At 42.8% G+C, this 17,632-nt stretch overlaps 1 protein-coding gene across 2 annotated transcripts in view; it reads left to right on the forward strand.

Moving 5' to 3' along the window:
- Positions 1 to 1,784: 1,784 nt before the first annotated feature.
- Positions 1,785 to 17,632, forward strand: part of PRKCE (protein kinase C epsilon) — a 309,344-nt gene continuing 293,496 nt past the window's right edge. The window contains exon 1 of one of the 2 annotated variants that reach the window (XM_030036001.2): positions 1,785 to 2,890. In XM_030036001.2, coding sequence (XP_029891861.1) covers positions 2,543 to 2,890 — 348 coding nt within the window. In that variant the 5' untranslated portion in view covers positions 1,785 to 2,542. The remainder of the gene's footprint in view (positions 2,891 to 17,632) is intronic. The other variant, XM_030036000.2, reaches the window with a different exon arrangement.

Raw genomic sequence — 17,632 nt, forward strand, 5'->3', positions numbered from 1 at the left:
TCATCAGCTCCAAATATAACACCTGCCTCCTGAGCCATTACCTGTAGAAATCCATAATTATCTGTTTTTTACTCTCCAGTCAGGAATATCAGGTCCGGATCAAGGACTGGGTGCTCATCTTTTATATCCCTACTCAACTGGATCCAGGCAACCGAGTTTCTCCTTTTTACATTGCCTGAATCTTCGAAGCACCCCAGATGCCCTCCGGGTTGCCAGTGCTGGCCCTTGGTTTCTCTTGTGATAATACAGTGAATTCAAACCCCACCGACGGGCAAAGTCCATCCCTTTTCCAATGACATCCTCACAAAAGACTGGCAAGATCAGTAACTAAAAATAAATAAGGCAGTAGTAATTTACACCAAAGGAAACCATCTAGGTCCCGAGTACGTTTGTTCTGAGGAAGAGAAAGCCAGGCTGCACAGTTTCCCAGTTATTTAACACAGTATTTGGTACCACGGTGATGACAATGACTGGAATCCTACACGAGGTGTAGATAACGTTCAATAACATAGTAAGTACACCCTTCTGCCCTTTCAGAAGGCTTTTTTTCCCTTTTCAGTACCCTTGCAGGGCAGTGGCGACTGACTCCCGGCGGTGTCCCCTCCTCGGCGCCAGCTCCGAGCCAGGGGCAGCGGGGAAGCGCTGGGCGCCGAGGGGCTGAGCTGGGGCAGGCACGGGCCGGCTCCGCCGGGCCAGGTGAGACGCAGCAAACAAAGGGGCTGGCAGCGACCCACCGCCGCGGGGAGACAGCCGTTCCAGAGGCGCTTTCTGCCGGGCCGGGCAGGGCCGGCACCCCCTGGCAGCCTCTCCCGGCCGGGGGAAGGGCGGCCGCGGGCCGGGCGGGGCGGGCGCCGGGAGGCCGCTTCCCCTGGCGGCGGACGGCACTTCCCGGCGCTCGCACACCGCGGGGAAACTCTTCCTCCGGCCCGGCCCCCGCTGACGTAGCGGTGTCTCTGCCGCCGCGGCGGCGGCGGCCGGGGGCCACGGCGGGGGGGGGGGGGGGGGGCGAGGAGCGGTTGGCGGCGCGGGCCGGGGCTCGGCGCTGTCAGGCGGCGGTGCCGGGGCAGCGGGGGGAGCGGCGGGCTCGTTGCCCGTCAGGCGCGGGCCGGGGCGCGGCAGAAGGGTCCCGGGGGAAGAGAGCGAGGGGGCAGAAAGCCCTGCGGGAAGGGGCGTCCGCCGGCCGGCCGGCCCCGCGGCGCCAGAAGCGCCCGGCGTGGTGGAAGTCGCCGTGGCGGTAACGGCAGCGCCGCGCGGCGGCCGGGGGCAGGATCTCCGTGACCAAGCGCGTTAATAAAAGCGGCCGTGGGGCGGGGGGGGGAAGGCGGCCGGGGGTGGTTTTTCCAGGCGTGTTTCCCCGCTTTATGCTGTGAGGAGGGAGGAGGCCGGGGAGGGGGGAGGCAGAGGCCCCCGCGGAAAGCCGCCCGGCGGGCGCGGCGAGGGCGGCCCGCGGGAGTCACGGCCCCCGGCAGTCACGGCCCCCGGCGCGTTTTCCCGGCTGGCGGCGGCCGCATTGCTCCCCCCACAGGCAAAACTTTGTACACCCGCGCGCGCACTCACACACACACGCACGCACGCACACACAGACGGGGCTGCCTCCGCACGCTCGCACCACACACGCTCGCACACGCACACGCGCGCACACACACGCACACACACACTGACGTCTTTTGCGCATTTCCTGCGCTGGAGCGAGCGGCGGAGCGGCACCGGCAGACGGGCTGGGGCTGCGCGCGGCGCGGAGCGGAGGGAAGCGGCCGGCGGCGGGCGGGCGCGGGGCGGGAGGCGGCTCTGCCCATCGCCAGGGCGGCGGCCGCCCGGCCGGAGCCTGCCGAGACCCGCGCGGCCCGCTCCGCTGCCGTCGCCCCCCCATGCGCGGGGGTCGCTCCGCTGGGTCCTCGGCCTTGGCGGCGGCGGCGGAGGGGGAGGAGGCGGCACAGGACGGGCGGCTCCGGGCTTCGGCGCGGATGGAAGGTCCCCGGGTGGATGTTTGCTGAGCGGAGGCTGTGCAGTAGGCAGGGCTGGTGGGTCGGCCGGTGTTTCTGATTTGTGTGTGTGGGTGCGTGTGTGTGTGTGTGTGTGTGTATGCGTGTGTGTGTGTATTGTTGTGCGGCGCACGGGCAGGACTGGCGTGTGCAGGAGCCTGCGATCGCGGCTCTGCCTCCTCTGCAAAGTCTGATCCAGGATTATGGTCTAGGTGAAGGGAGAAGGCTCTTGCTCACCCCAAGGATTGGTTATGCTCGGGTTTTGATTGCGTTCGGGGGTTTCTGCAGCCGCGGACGCCTCCCCCTCCCCGGCGGCCCCCCTCCCTTGTTTTCCGTTAGAAACACGGGCAAGAAAATAAATGTATTCACTGGGTGTCGCAAGAGCAAAGGCTAAATAATCAAAGGTAACAGAAGCAGCAAGGCGAAGAGACCCGCACTGTATCCTGCTCCCCCACTCCCAGACCTGCCCTCCTATTTATTGGTGAGACCTCCCTCCCTCCCTCTCGGTGCGACTGCGTCCTGCGAGTGTTTAATCCCGGGAAAAGTGCAGCCGTCCAGCCATGGTGGTTTTCAATGGCTTGCTGAAAATCAAGATCTGCGAGGCGGTGAATCTGAAACCCACGGCGTGGTCGCTGAGGCATGCGGTGGGTCCCAGGCCGCAGACCTTTTTGCTGGACCCTTACATAGCCCTCAATGTGGACGACTCCAGGATCGGGCAGACCTCAACCAAGCAAAAGACCAACAGTCCTGCTTGGAACGATGAATTTGTCACCGACGTTTGTAATGGCAGGAAGATAGAGATGGCTGTTTTCCATGATGCCCCCATCGGGTACGATGATTTTGTGGCTAACTGCACTATACAGTTTGAGGACTTGCTGCAGAACGGGAGCCGCCACTTCGAGGACTGGGTGAGTGTTCGTGCTGTAGATACATACATGTACATATGATTTTCAGTGGCAGTGTTTCTGGATGCAACATCTGTCTTGCAGAGTTAGGTTGCCAAGGGCATGTAATGGCTCTGAAGGCTTTTCATTATTTCCACGCTTTGTTATACTCAGATAGTCATGGTTACTGTGTATCTAATGCATGTGGTCTACAGGCAAGGGAGGAAAGAAAAATATGCTGAATCTAAGGAAGAGATGTATAATTACCACTTCAGTTTCTGAAATTACATTACATAAATACAACTCTAGTTATCTTACTGTGTTTGAAAAACCCCAACCAAATGCATCCATACAGAACATTACCGCAAAACCCGGATCCAGCACTTAGACCAAGTTCATTATTTCAGTGTGAATACTCTTGGTCAGCCTGGCATTGACAAGCCTTAAAAATCCAGATCTGACCTCTGATACGAGACACTTCGGGGTCTTCATGTCACTTGAAAGCTCACTGCATCAACACTTATGCTCCTCCTTCCCTCCCCCAGATGATCTACACCTTTATGTGTAGAGCTAGTGCAGTGCTTCTTCAAATGCCTGAAACTGATAAAAGGGTCCTGGTGAATTTTGGCCTCAACCAGACAAATTCTGTTGCCTTTATACACAACGTGTCTAACAGCTTCTAAGGTGTCTTAAAGACCCAGAAGCTAACATGCCTCAGTCAGAGTATAAAAAACCTGGAAAATCCTTGGTCTGACATTCTCAGGTACTGTGATTTAACATGGAAAAATGAAACAAACAAAAAAAGAAACACAGGAAACATGAATATGCACATTTCACATTTCTGCAATTAAACAGTTAAATGATATATCTTTTAAATAAGATGTATAATAAAACAATAGTAACCGTCTTCTCATTTTAAATGTGCCCTGCTTGACCAGCTCTCTGAAATGTGTATGCTCATCTTTTTGTGTATTTATTTGTTATGGTCAAGGATACTAGGCAGGGCAATATTTCTTTGGCAAACAGACAAAGAACCCAGGACCACAGTAAAAATAGCGAGAGTTAATAGCTCTGAGTTTCATGTATTCTTTGGGGCTTCTTTACTTAATGCAGTGGTATAAAGAGATGTCAGAATGATGGAAAGGCGTGAAAGAATTAGGCTCTGTTTATGCTGATGAAGAGCTGAATAACTTTACTGTTAAAACTTTTATCTTTACAACTTTAAAATATTTTTCACCTCTGCTACATATATTACATCATGATAATTAGGATCTAGATCATTCTGATGCTCTATAAAAGCTACACATTAGTAAGCTCAGATGGTAAAACTGGGTGATAGGCAGAGGCAAAATAGCCAAATCAGGAAAAGACAAATGCAGCAGTATTGCAGATGTCCTTTAGCTGGATTGAATGATAATCAAGTTGTGGCTTTCCTGAAATCAGAGGGAGTTTCATCTTTGAGACCAATGGGATAAGGATGTTATCACAGGTTTTTAGTGAAAGAATAGTAATTTCATATGTTCTTTTTGCGTGTGGTACATGTGAGTTTGTTGCCAAATCTGCAAGGACCTTGCAGGTTGCAGATGCCAAGTTTGAGTTTTGGTGGGGCTGGTGTGCTGGGGTACATCCTGGCTCTGATTTTTAAGGTGAACTCAAACATCTGAACATGTTCCCTAGATAAACAGTGGAACTGAACAGATTGAGGACCATTGTAAACATGATTTGGTAGGAACTACTTAGCTGAATCAGATAAATGCTGTGTTTTATTGCACCAGGATTCATTGCTGTCCAGCATTCACTGGGTGGGAGGAGATGAGGGAGTGAGTAGGCTTGCTGTCTGTTGATGTGACAGAATTGAGGACATGGCAGTGGATTGTAACTGGTCAGCTCAATATAATGCAGCTTCTGAAGCATCGCTTACCTCGTTTGGTGTTGTAAATCCTCACAGTTTGGATTGTGTTTGTGCAGTACCTATAATACACAGTGTATACCACCCTCCCTGTATCACAGAATTGGTGCAGAGGCAAGTATTTGTAGGATTGTGCTTTACCTTTTCCAAAATCTGCCTGTTTACTGAACGTGTCACTGTAATTGTAACACTGAGTGCGTTTATTGAATTGTTAATAGATAGGGACCTTCAGAGAACTGGCTCTTACAAAATCACATTGGTTTTTTGTCTGATTTCACTGAGTTAAAATAAGGCCTGTGGCCATGACATCTCTATAGAGTCCATAGTGATGTAAATAGATTTATTGGCATCTTCATCAGTGTCTGGAGTCTATATTAAAACCTGAAAAAGAGAAGTCGTCTATGAAGTGAACGGGTTTCGCAGTGCAAGGAAGGTGCACGTGGCCTAAACCAAGGTTAGAGTAAGACCTGCTGGTACGATGCAGTCAGTTTCTTCTGTTTAATAAGAGGACTAATTCCTTCATTTCACTCTTGGCATTTAAGGCAGATATTTTTGTAGTGCTCTTTCCCAACTTTGTAACAAGCAAATTAAAAGCAGCAGTCACAGGAACCTGTTCCTCCTTACTGTCTGAAATATCGAATAAATGCAACCTAAGAAGCTCTCTTGGAGACTGTAAGGTCACCTTATGCCATTCTGGGGGTTGCCCTTTAAGCAATCCTGAGAGTTTGAACTGGCTACCGCATGTTTGGTGTAATTGCACTGCTGCCCCTCTTTACCTTCAGAATGATGCAACAGTTTTTGTAGGACTGGACTGTCACTATTTAAACAGGTTTGAGAAAATGCTCATGTGCTGAGAACAGCTCTTGTCAATATATTAATAGCTTTAATACTTTCGATCTTGTATAATGCTGCATGTATTTTTGTAAGGAAATTTCAACATTTGTAGTATCTGCACTTATCCTGTAATATATTTCTAGGTTCTTGTCAGAAGTCCAAAATGCGAAAAAGACTTGCAAAGAAATAGTGTTCTTTTTTTTTTTTCCCTAAAAAGAAACTTTCTCTCTTTAGCCAGCTCACCTACTTTGATTGGTTTTTGCCATTGTGCAAATCCTTGTATTTTTTCCTAAGAGATGAGTTTTTTAGGAAAATACTGGGTATTTTTCTCACTGTTAAGCCTGTGCTATATACTGATGCCATGGTTACAGTGGAAACACGATGATAAACAAGTACAAAGCTTGAAATCATGATAGCGTCTATTGTATTAGGACAAGTCAGATAAATATGCAACATTCTGGTTCCTTTTATCTACAGAGTATTCAGCAGTTGTAAAAATTATTTTTAACCTTATAATATGTATACTTCCTGAATATATATATTAAAAAAATCAAAGTTGTGGCCTAAAACAGTGGTTCAGATTTTACTGGATAGAAGCTTTTAAACAAAATATATACTTTTTTTTTTTTTTTTAATGATCAATGTAAATATTTGTTTGGGTTTCTAGAAAAGGTATAGTGACAATTAAAAAGATGGCTGCTTTTCCAGTGGTGCATCAATACAGACATAGCACGGTAAAAGTGTCAGTTTTGCAGATTTTTTCAGTCATGGCTACACTGCAGTTTTAAAGAGAGCTTTGGATTTACGACATTACAGGCTTTTCTGTAAGTACATAAAATGTTATACAGAATGGCATAGAGTATTCGAGAGAATGTTGGTGAACTTACACTTTGAAAAATATGAAATACAGAACAATAAACAACTTGCAAATTCTGATTGAAAAACAAACTAGTAACATGAAAGCTGTGGCTATATTTTTTTTTTTTGAGTTAGGTTATTCAGGTAATAATAAAGTATGTCTTTATTTAGCCTTCTCACATCTGGCATATGTAAATGTTGCACTTGAGTTGGTAATGCAGCTACATTTTAATCAGTAGAATTGAGATCAGGAAGGAAAATTCCGTTGATATTTAGCCTTGTGGTTACACTCCTGTGAATTAGCACAATCAATGTTTATGTGTTTGGATGATTGGTAGTCTGGGTTCTGAGTTCAAGTCCACTTTCCAGAGTTGACAATAGATGAAATCAGTGTGATTGGACCTATGCCAAAGACACCATCTAAGGGTCTTAGCCATTAGCCTGGCTGTACACGAGAAAACCTATTGAGTCGTCCTAAGAAATCCATTTGCAGGCAGAGTAGCAGGACTCATTAAATCAGTTCAGGACATCACAACATTTAGCAAGAAGAACCTCTATTTCCACTGAAAATATTTTACAGCTATATTTACGTTAATGAAAAAAGTTTAATTTTCTGTTGTCTTAAAAAAATCCCTAACACTGTCAGGAAAAAAATAAAACACAGGTTTCAGTGAGCTTTTCTTTGCTAATCCTAAATATCTTCCGTACTGTTTTTTTTCTCTTCAGTGCTGCTTCTTAAGATCTAAATTTAAAACATTATACTTTTTTAAAAGCATCCCTTCATATTTCCATTTTATCAATGTGAAGTTAGTCATGCAACTGTGCCACCACTGCATAAAGCAAGTTTATTATGAATTAATATATCTCAATAACAAGTTGATGATGAGTTATGGGAAATGGCATGGGGAATAAGTACACTCTTTTACATACTTGTTGAACTGTTGAGTTACATATTTTTATGTCATGTTTATAGTATACTATTGAAGAAGTTTTCCTATTGGAAAGACTACGTCTTTAAGTTGCAGTCCATACAGTTAGACACCTTAGGCTGACGGAGCTCTGAATGTCACCCAAAAGGCAATAGTGGGGGGTGGGGATTAAAACTCTTCTGAGTCCTTGGTGCTGTGAGCTGTCCATGGATGTGAGGAGTAGAACAGTCTCCTTCCAGCGCCTCTAATCTGAATTAACTGGGAAGACTACTTAGGTGCTTATCAGAGTTTTACTGTTTTTTGTTTGTTTATTTGTTGTTTTTTTTTTTTTTAAATGCCATTTCTGTTGCTGAAATCGGAACTCCTTTCAGTCAGCAGGTGATCTGTTGTAGCTGGCAGACAGAGAGTGGAATCGTCATCATTTTAGTGCAGGTCACCCTGCGCATTAACCTCTGCTTGTGCCATACACTACTGAAGGTTGGCATTGGGCTAGCAGAGTGTGACTGCAGTGTATTTTCATTTTTATTTTCATCTACTGCCTGAACTTATCTGTGCTGATGGTGTTGAAAGGCCTAGGATTTTGCTTGTGAAAGCTTTACATCTCATCTAAACTGTGGTTCACGGGCTGCTGAAAAGCATTGTTATCAGAATAGTATTTGTTGAAATGAAAGGGAAATTGCTTTCCTGTTTGATAGGTTTCTGCATGACAAGGCTGTCACTGAGCAAGGTCTGTCAGGCTTGGGGGACAAGGGTGAGAGAGCTACAGGGGATCGGCAGGGTTTCACAGGGACTCAGTGGAATTGTGAGGGTGGGCGGTTGTCAGGAGAAGATGGGAGATTTTGGAGAGCGCTTTGTGCAGGTAGGGGTCTTCCTTGCCTTCTCCCCCAGCCTGTCTCCCTCCTGCGCCTTGTCTTTTCCCTCTCTGCTGGGGACGTGGTACAGTCACTACACAGGTCACCCACTATCTCGTATCAATCCTTTTCTACAGCTGCATAATCTACTCCTACTCCCTGCTAGAAATGTTCTCTCCTAACAGCTCCTGCTTACCTGCAGTGCTTTGCAGCCTGCTGAGAAGCAGTAGAGGGGGGAAGAAGCTGCCTCTGCAATTGCTACTGCAGGGAGAGAGAAAGGGCAGAGTGGGGAAAGGAAGAGATAAGGCACGGAGAGAAACCCGGAGGAGGGTAACAAGTAGTTGCTACTACCCCACATACTCCAGCTGCCCTTTTGGCAACAGCAGAAGGCTACACATGTAGGAGACAGGGATGAGCTGGCATAGGCAAATTGACTAGTTGAAGGCTGTATGTTGCTCACTGACCTGTTTTGTTTTTTTTTTTTTTTGCCTGCCTTGCTCAGTGTATAGCTTTTGAAGTCTCACTTCAGACATGAAAAAAATTGCTCAGGGCATGAAAAATGTGTAGTAGAGCATGCATTTCACTTAGCACTGAATTATCATACATGTAGGTCAGGATTTGATCCCATGACTGATCAGAATCTCGTCCTGTTGTTGCTAATACCAACACCTATATGAAGTTCCACATAGTGAAAGCAATTCTACTGAACTCTGTAGAAGTATTTGTTAGAACAAATTTACCAGTAATAGAGTCCAGTTCATAGGTATTAATTCAAAGCTAGACGTTAAGAAATGTCTAAGCAGGGAGAAAACGATTCCTACATGTCCTTCTTGCACCAGTTTTTAGACAATGCGTATCATTATTCCAGCTCAAGTGGTTCCATAGACACTAAGCAGAACTTCATGGTTGTGAGTAAACCACTGATCTCACTGGGTTTGCTGGGTTCACTGGATTTCATGCAGGCATGTGTTTAAATTCTTTCCTCAGTTGGTGCCTGTGTTCCAAGGGAAAACTGAGAATAAATAACATTTAACAACATCCTTTACTTTTATTTTACTCTTACTGATTTATTATTCTTCTGGAAATCTTGCACATGCAAGCCTGGTTTCTGCTTTCCTCAGCCATCAAAACTAAATCTCTGCCCTCCCTGTCCAGAATTCTTTAAATACTGCCAAAATGAGGATTTTATTTAAGCTGGAATTGTAGGACTTGGCATCTAAGAGTGATTAGTTTCCACTCCCTAACTATACTTCCATTGAAATGAACTTTTGGGGGGTTTTCAAATTTTGAGGGGAGGCTGCAAATATGATTTGTAAAAAAATTAGAGGTGAGGGCTTTTCTGCTTGGAATTGGCTGATTTAATTCAGTTCTGCTTTGCCTGGTACTGCCTTAATCTCCCTTCTCTCACCCCAGTTATTAGACTGTAAGAGAAAGATATCTACAGTTCATGTTAAGAGAGATTTTGGAAACAATAAGGTATGCAAGTAATGGGAAATCTGTGGTCAGAGAGGACTGAGAATAGACTTTCCCTCCATCCACATGGAAGGGTAGGAGTGGAACTATCTGGATATGGAATAAGATCAGAAGTCCAAAGACAAAAACTGGAAAACTGCCCGTTTGCGGGGGGAACCAAACCAACCCTTTTGTCAAGCTAGACAAAGCAAGGTCTGAAGAATGGGGATATTTTGCGTGCCCTTTTGAATCAAGCAAATTGTAGCAGTTACAGGGGTTTCTACCATTTGGGGGCAAAGTGGTCATTACAGAAGGCTGACAAAAAGTTTTAACCTTGTGTTTGTAAGCGACTGCTTTCCTATTTGGCTGGCAGTCACTAGAATATTTTAAAAGTATATTCAGCAATATTAGTATGAAACTGCAACTGTAAAGCTAATAAAAAATTCTAGAGATTGGGTAACTTTTGTGGCAGTTACGTACTTTGCACTATATTTTAGTAAAGCAAAATGCAAATGAATATGAGGTAAGAACATCTGCAGAATTATTATCTACTCTGATTATTACTCACAGTCAGTAGCTTGAATTGCTAGTAAAGTTGATTTCTGAGTGTCCTCTCACATTCCTCTAAGAGTTAAAAAATCTTAAATTATCATTGCTGTGATTTAACAGAAGCCAAGATTTCACATATTTCTGAATAGCACAGCGAAAAAAGCTAGTGATATTGGCATGGTCCCATTAAATATAACAGGAGTTTTAACATTTATTTTATTGGAAGCAGTGTTAGAGAAATGCTACACAGTTCTGAGAGTTTTTCCCCCACTGGAGTCTGTAGGGCTTGAATTGTTGAAGAACAGAAGTAAAGAAACACCATTTCTTTTAGAATTAAAAAAGGCAAAGTTTGATTCCATTGGAGGCTTGCAGGCAGCCATTTCTGCCTTATATTGGCTAACTTGAGCTGATTTAATTGTTCCAGACAATAGAATCATTTTGGTTGTTTCTGTGTCCTGCTGGGCAGTTTCATCACAGGCAGGAACAAAAAAGCGTGAATAATGGCTAGATGTTACCAAATAAATTTCACGTCTTCATTGTTTGAACAGTGAGCCCCCATTGTATCTGTGTATCTTAAATGAAGAGTGGGCAAACTTAATACTTAGTGTTTCCAACTTAGTATCTTTCAGTACTTTACAGTGTAAATATGTAAAAAGCCTCTTATCATGGGGAGTGAGGGTTTCTTATGCATTTTAGAACTCTTCATTCTTCAGTACATTGGCCTTTGTAATGTCGTTAAAAAATATATGGCTTTGTCAATGTTAATATTTGTAAGTATCTTTAGATAGTGATGTGGTAGCAATGAAGCAGATGTAATGGTGGTGGAGACATGAAGGGAAGACTGATGCATACTCTGTACAGGAGATGAGGAAATGGTTGGAATTGCTTTGCTTTCTTTCACAGATTAAAAGCCAGCAAGAGAGTAGTGTTTTCTCCTTCCTTGTTTTCTTTCAGTTTCCTCTTTATTATCTGTTCTGTCTTCATGCTGCCAATTCCCCATCTTTCTTTATCTGTTCTGGCTTCAAGATGGTCAAGAAATGATGGGGTGACGTTTACAGGATTGCATAAGATTTTGATGTTGGCAATGGTAGCAGGCTACGTGAATGAAATGTCCTGCTATAGATCTCTACACAGACCTATTCCAAGCACAGTTTTCTTGCTGGGACCATATTTACTCATCGCATAAGTCTTTGCGGCATCTGTCAACTTCCCTTTATTTCAAGGTGAGATTGATCCATAGTCTTTGAAAATGATGTCGGAGAATGTGTTGGAAAAGGAAAGGCTAAAGATCACTCATGCTGCATCCACTTTGTTCTCTTTCCTATGTGGTTCTAGTTGGATTTATTGAGGAATCTCTTTTTTGTAATTTTTTTTCTTTTCCTCTTGAGTTTCTTTGCCTTTTCCTTCCTTGTAACCATTGGCACCTCTTGAACATTTGACCTCATGGCCCACTTCTTTTCTCCTTAATCCACTGCTATCACCTTGTCCTCAAGTCCTGGCTGGCTGGTTTAACTTTTCCTTAATTTTTCTTGTTATTACTTCCTATATATCCATATTGCTGTTAGTCCTACCACTCCAACTCCTTCTCTCTTCTTGTCACACTGGTGGACCAGTGAGCTCCTCATGTTAGTAGGGCTCAGAAGCATCTTCAGTATTTGAAGCTCTATGGGATTTGCCCAGCCGCTGTCACCCAGAGCATGTCCCCACTGTGCTTCTCTGCAAGCAGCAGGGAACTAACTGATCAGACTGGTGGCTGTTGGAACAGTTAATCTTCAATCAGAAGTGATGCACTGAGTTTCCAGTTAGTTATACTACAGAAGTGGTTGAAGGAAGAAGTGTAATATGGTAGCTTTGAACTTCAAGCAAAATGCTCTGGTTTTAGCAGAGTCAGTGAGATGTTGAAGAAACATGATCTGTCCCTGAAAACTGGATTATTCCAAGCAATGGAAACACTGTTGTAAAATTTTAGTTGGTACTGACTGTTGGGATTTTCAGGGACTCCTCATCACAGAAAGTACCTAGTATTGTTTGGTTTTTTTATTTTATATAAAGTGAAATTATGGTTTCTGTCTTCCAAAAATTACAGTTCAAGCACAAGTCAAGAAAGGCAGATTGGGGCAGCCAAAAGAAATAACAGGAAAATGCTTACCAGTGTGAAAGGCTGAAGTGGTAGCTTAGCAGCAGCCTATCAGCTGAGCTTTGCTTGGTGTCCCTAACTCAAAACCTCAAGGAGAGAGGCAATAGTGGAAATTTTGCTGGAAATGTTTGGAGATACTGATGCTTTGCATGATGTGGTGTTTCTCTTCAAAGAGTTTACAGGTTTAGAAGGACAGCCCTTATGATCTAGTCCATGGTTCTCAAATTCCTAGTTATTTCTGAGTATCCCATATAGCTTTAAGAATATTTGGGATCATCCACTTTTAGGGAACTACAGGATTTTTCTGTATAATTCCATGAAAGCTAGTATTGACTGTATTATTACATTTGAGCTTTTTTTCCTTATCAGTAGCTGGGTTAGAGCACTACCAGTACAATAATCAAATACAGACACAATATATAGGGTTAATCTTATGTAATGATGTCACTGGGCTGTGATAAGCTTTGTTAAGTTTTATTCTGCACCTTTACTCTCTGTGCCAGCAAGTTCTCAGAGCCATGTCAAGGCTCTGAGAGGAGGAGAGAGGAAAGAAGTTTTATTAACACCTCATACTGATTTTGTAGTCAGAGAATAGTCAGAATGCTCACATTGCATCAGAAGCAAGTGACAGTGCTTTTCACCTAAAGAGCAAAACCTTGTAGCTCTTTCTGATGACCTTTATGCAATACTTTATTTATTTTTATATATATATGTATAGTAAAGTCCATTACTTTAAAAAGAATATTGGTTTAATGGTCATATTTAGAAGGTAGCTTTGCATGTGCATTTTTTATAAGGCCATGTAAAAGGTTTTAAAATACAAATTCAACTAAACTGATTTTTAACAATTCCGTGGTGCATTAACAGCCTGGACACCATGACCCAGACAAGTTCCTATCTCTTTAGGTGCTCTTTCCTTGCCAGTTTACACTCATTCTTTGTGTCTGCTTTGCCCGTTTGTTGGAAGATACCTTGGGTAGGGGATATCGTATTACTTTCTTGTATATATCATTTAGTAGGACTGTGGGATCCCAGTCCTTTTTTGAAAGGTGTTCACTGTACAACAGTAGTATAGTGTAAAAAAAGAGATCAGGTACAGCTGACCTCCATTTGTCATAGCCCAGTGCAGTGCAAAAAGCAGAAACTTTTCTGTGTTAGTTTTGTTGGCAAGTAAATGTGTGAGTAAGCAAAAACCAATATACCTTAAACAAACACATAAGAAGTTTAGTCTGTAGTGTGTGTCATATACTAATGACTGGAGGGCAGACAAGGTGTAAGTTGTCTTGCACAGCAATTCAAAGCTGATGTTCCTATATTGACTTTAATGGGAATTTCTTTGAGTGGTGTTCCCTGTTGCTGAAACTGTTGAGAGTAAGTGTATCATTTAGTTGCATACATAGTGATTCCTCTGTGCTACTAGCTGAGTTAGGGAGACCATCAATTGAATTCCTTATATGTTTAATACTGCACTTTATGTATTTCTCAGAATTGAGGCCTATTGTAAATTTTTCAGATGTGTCGAAGTCCCATGAAGAATTTATGCTCCTGATTCAGCAGTCTTTTGAAAGTGTTACCCAGCTGTCTTTCCATCAGTGATTATTTTTCAGTGTTTTATCTGTAGTAAGCTCAGCTTTTCAACTGTTTATGAATGAGTTTGTGAGTGCATTGTGAACTGCTTGTGAATGCGTTGGTCAGAACTGAGTTCTGACCAACAAGCCTTCTCTTCAGTTTGGTACGTACGTATTTTCTCACATGTGGTATTGTTCAGAGTGTTTTTAAAGTAAAAAAACCAAACCCCAAAACAGGCCCCAAACCTTAACTTTTTTGTTTTTTCTGACTGATACTTCATTAACAAAACAATAGTAAATCATTGGGTATTTGAACAAATAAAATGAAACTGATCTCTAGACTTGTTTGAATGTACTCTGGACGTCAAACTGACAGGCTCTAACATGTTCCAACTGTTATATTTGGTTTAAAATGTGTGCACTCTCCAGCCAAGCACTGTTTTGCTGTATCAGTGTTATTAATACCATAAAGCTTTCAAAATCCTTAGTGTAATCCAGAGTTTACAGTTTTTAAAATCAGGTTTAAAATCAGATGTGAAGTGTGAGGATGTCATTTTGTCTTTTATGCTGTTCCTGGAAGATGGAGGTCAAAAAAAGCATCTGACTGAAATGGAATGCAGGCAGAGTGAGAAATGGGGGCAGCTCTGGTGAAACCTCTTCTCTCTACAGCAGTCTCCCACTGGACTGTATGGGCTTCTTTTGTTTGGGACCTGGGCATAATTGTGGCAGTGATCAGTAAGACAAATTACAGGCCGAATGTTTTGTACAACTGCCCAAAAGTTGGCAGCTCTTCCAGCAACTGTCAATCAGCCCTGCACCCTATTTGCAGACTAGCAAGTAAAATATGCTTCCCAGCAGCAGTGTGCTGGTCTGCAGAACCCCTATATGTAAGCTTTATGCACGGTTAATCAAATACAAATAATGTGAAGTCTTGGAGACATTTTATGCACCTATGAAAATGTACTTGATGCTAGTGATATCCCCAGTAAGACAGGAGTGAAGTGCTGAAACCACCTCGGAGCATGGATGCATACATTCTGGCAGGGTGACAGTTTTGAATGTAGGAGTTATTACTTTCTCTTTGTTCACGCTCACAATGTGTTAGGTTGTGCAGAAAGAGAAAATTAATAGTTTCTTTCTGGAGGAGCTTACTCTGTAAAATAAGAAAACTTATTATGTCACTTTTGGGTAGTAAGGTCATAAACTACAACATGAGATCTATAGAGGTTTTGGACCTGTGTATCAAGATAGAAGTGACGTGCAAAAGCCATAGAAAATGCATAACAAAGTACAAGTCTATACTTTTCAGAACAGAATTATGCAAAAGAAATAGATAGTGTGTTATTGCAACTTTTACAAATGTATTTGATGGCCCTTGGGGAAGCAGTAGTTGTCTGAGTAGTTAAGGGAGAATGTTTTTATTCACGTGAGTCAGCAGAGAAAAAGGCTGAAGCTTATGTTGTGTGCCAAACCAAGGAACATGTAAGACAGACAGACAGTCAACAAACTGAAGCCACTTTGTAATAGACCAGATTGCACAAATAAGGAAGATCATATGTGCAGCAGGCTTTATTTAAATAATAGTTTCAAAATGTCAGAACAGGTCACAACATAAAAATGGCTGTCATCAGTATTGCTTGGTTTTCCTTAGTGTTTGTGGTAACAGGTGAGGTTGGTGAATTAATTTTCACAGTACACAAAGTGTTCCTGATCCTGATTACTTTATGGTCTGAAGTTTTAGGGAGCTGTGAGATAATGTGTAATAACTTCATCATAATCTTGCATGCTGTGAACTGGTCAGACAAGTTTTTACATACTTAGTTGTCCTCCATCTACTTGTGATATAACATGTTATCTCCTCTCTCTTCTGTAATTTTTGCCTTTATTTCTATTCACATAATTTCTTCAAACAAATGAGGATGTCAGTAATGGGAAATGATAGGATGGGCATTCACTCATAATTCAGGTATTAAATCTTATAAAATGAATAGTCCAGCCTTTTATATCAGTGGTTCCAGAAGAGGCCTTTGTCTGCTTCAGGTTGACATGTAGTGATACATAGACGTTATCTTCTTAGGTAGTAACGAAAATCATTATCAAAATATCTGAGCCTGGAGAATTTTGAGCATAGTCATCTTCACAGCATTCCTAAGAGGAAGTGTAATGGATGGAGAAACTGTATTCCTCCATGTCACCCAGAAGTATGGCACAAGCATTATGGTTTTAATCTCAGAGTTTTGCAATGAAAATATCAGTATCCTCATTTTTACAGAGGGGAGACTGGGGCTGAGACTTAGACTACTGAAATAAGGTTTCTGCCTGATACCTTTTAGATATCTATCTTTCTGTCTTGCAGCTTCTTCCTCATCTGTCAATCACTGTTCTTATTCTCCTTTTCTAAAAGAAGGATTCTTACCGTCACATTTCTGTTTCCTTCTTGTAGCATAGTTTTTGCAGGCTATTGGGTTTAGAATTTGGTTGGTTTTTCTGTTTTAATTCTGCAACCACTTTATTGTGCATCCTTCAGTTGTAGTGAACAAACAGAAATGCAGGGCCTCCATCTTGCTGTGTTCTTGACACTGGAGCTTTCTCTGTAGAGGTATGGATCTATAAAACCAGGCTTCCAGACTGTCAAAGCAGAGTCAGTAGTTTGAAGCTGGGCTGCCTCTCTGGATGACTAGTTGGGGGTAGCGCCAGCTTTACTGTTACAGTGAAAAAATTACCATGTAGAGGTATCCTGCATGCATGTACTTTGAGTGCCTCTGGTATTGAGCCTACCTACACAGGCTGTCAGAGGGGCTGAAGAGTTGGATGTTCAAATCCCTCTGAAATGTAGAACGAATTGTTTTGAGCACCTTTGAAAGTTGTCATCCTAACTCATGATTTTGTGTATCATTTATAATCCCATAACTGTAGTTAATACAGTAGAAGACAACAGCAGACAAAATGTAAAGTTGAAGTATTTGTTGTTTGGTTGTTCAGGCACTAAGTTCAGAGGAAAGAGGACTTCCATTTGGGTCACTCATTTGAAGAAACGGAACATTTAGTTTTCCATTTTTAGGGCCTTTGTTACTAGCAGTAGAAAAGCTTAGGATGCTACAGCTGGAGTTGTGTAAGAGGGAGTAAGTGCAGCTGGTGTGTGCTGTGGAGCAGCTGTGCAGTGCAGCAAAGCCTGATAGCCCAACACCTGAGCATGTTTATAAAACAGATGCAGTGAGATAGTATTGGTGTTGCCTGCCTAGCAAACTACTAGCCTGTGGTTTACACAAGGCAGTTCCTGGTTTTGAAAAAGCCACAGAGTCACTACACCGGATGTGCAAACATGGCTTGGGGTTAACATGTTATGTATGCTTCAGGATTGATCCTGGGTGGGATAAATTTGGTGTGGATTATAGCAACTGAGGCTGTACAAATTTGAGGACGAGAGATTCTGAGGAAATTAAAAGGAGGTGTCAGTTTAGCTACTCAGAGTTGCTTTGCAAAATTATTCATTATTTATTGTGTTTGGAGCTCAAATGAAGTGGGAAAGGACACAACATACCCATTGCTATCCTTTCACAGTGAAGAAGTAGCATTCTGTTGGGTCTTTTGATACTGTGTGTATTATTGAGCTTTCTGATCAGTATAAATTTAACAGCTAGACTTGTAAGTGTAGTAAAGCTTTCTACTTACAGTTTTT

The sequence above is a fragment of the Aquila chrysaetos genome, chromosome 13 (assembly GCF_900496995.4).
Source record: "Aquila chrysaetos chrysaetos chromosome 13, bAquChr1.4, whole genome shotgun sequence".
Taxonomy (NCBI): Eukaryota; Metazoa; Chordata; class Aves; order Accipitriformes; family Accipitridae; genus Aquila; species Aquila chrysaetos.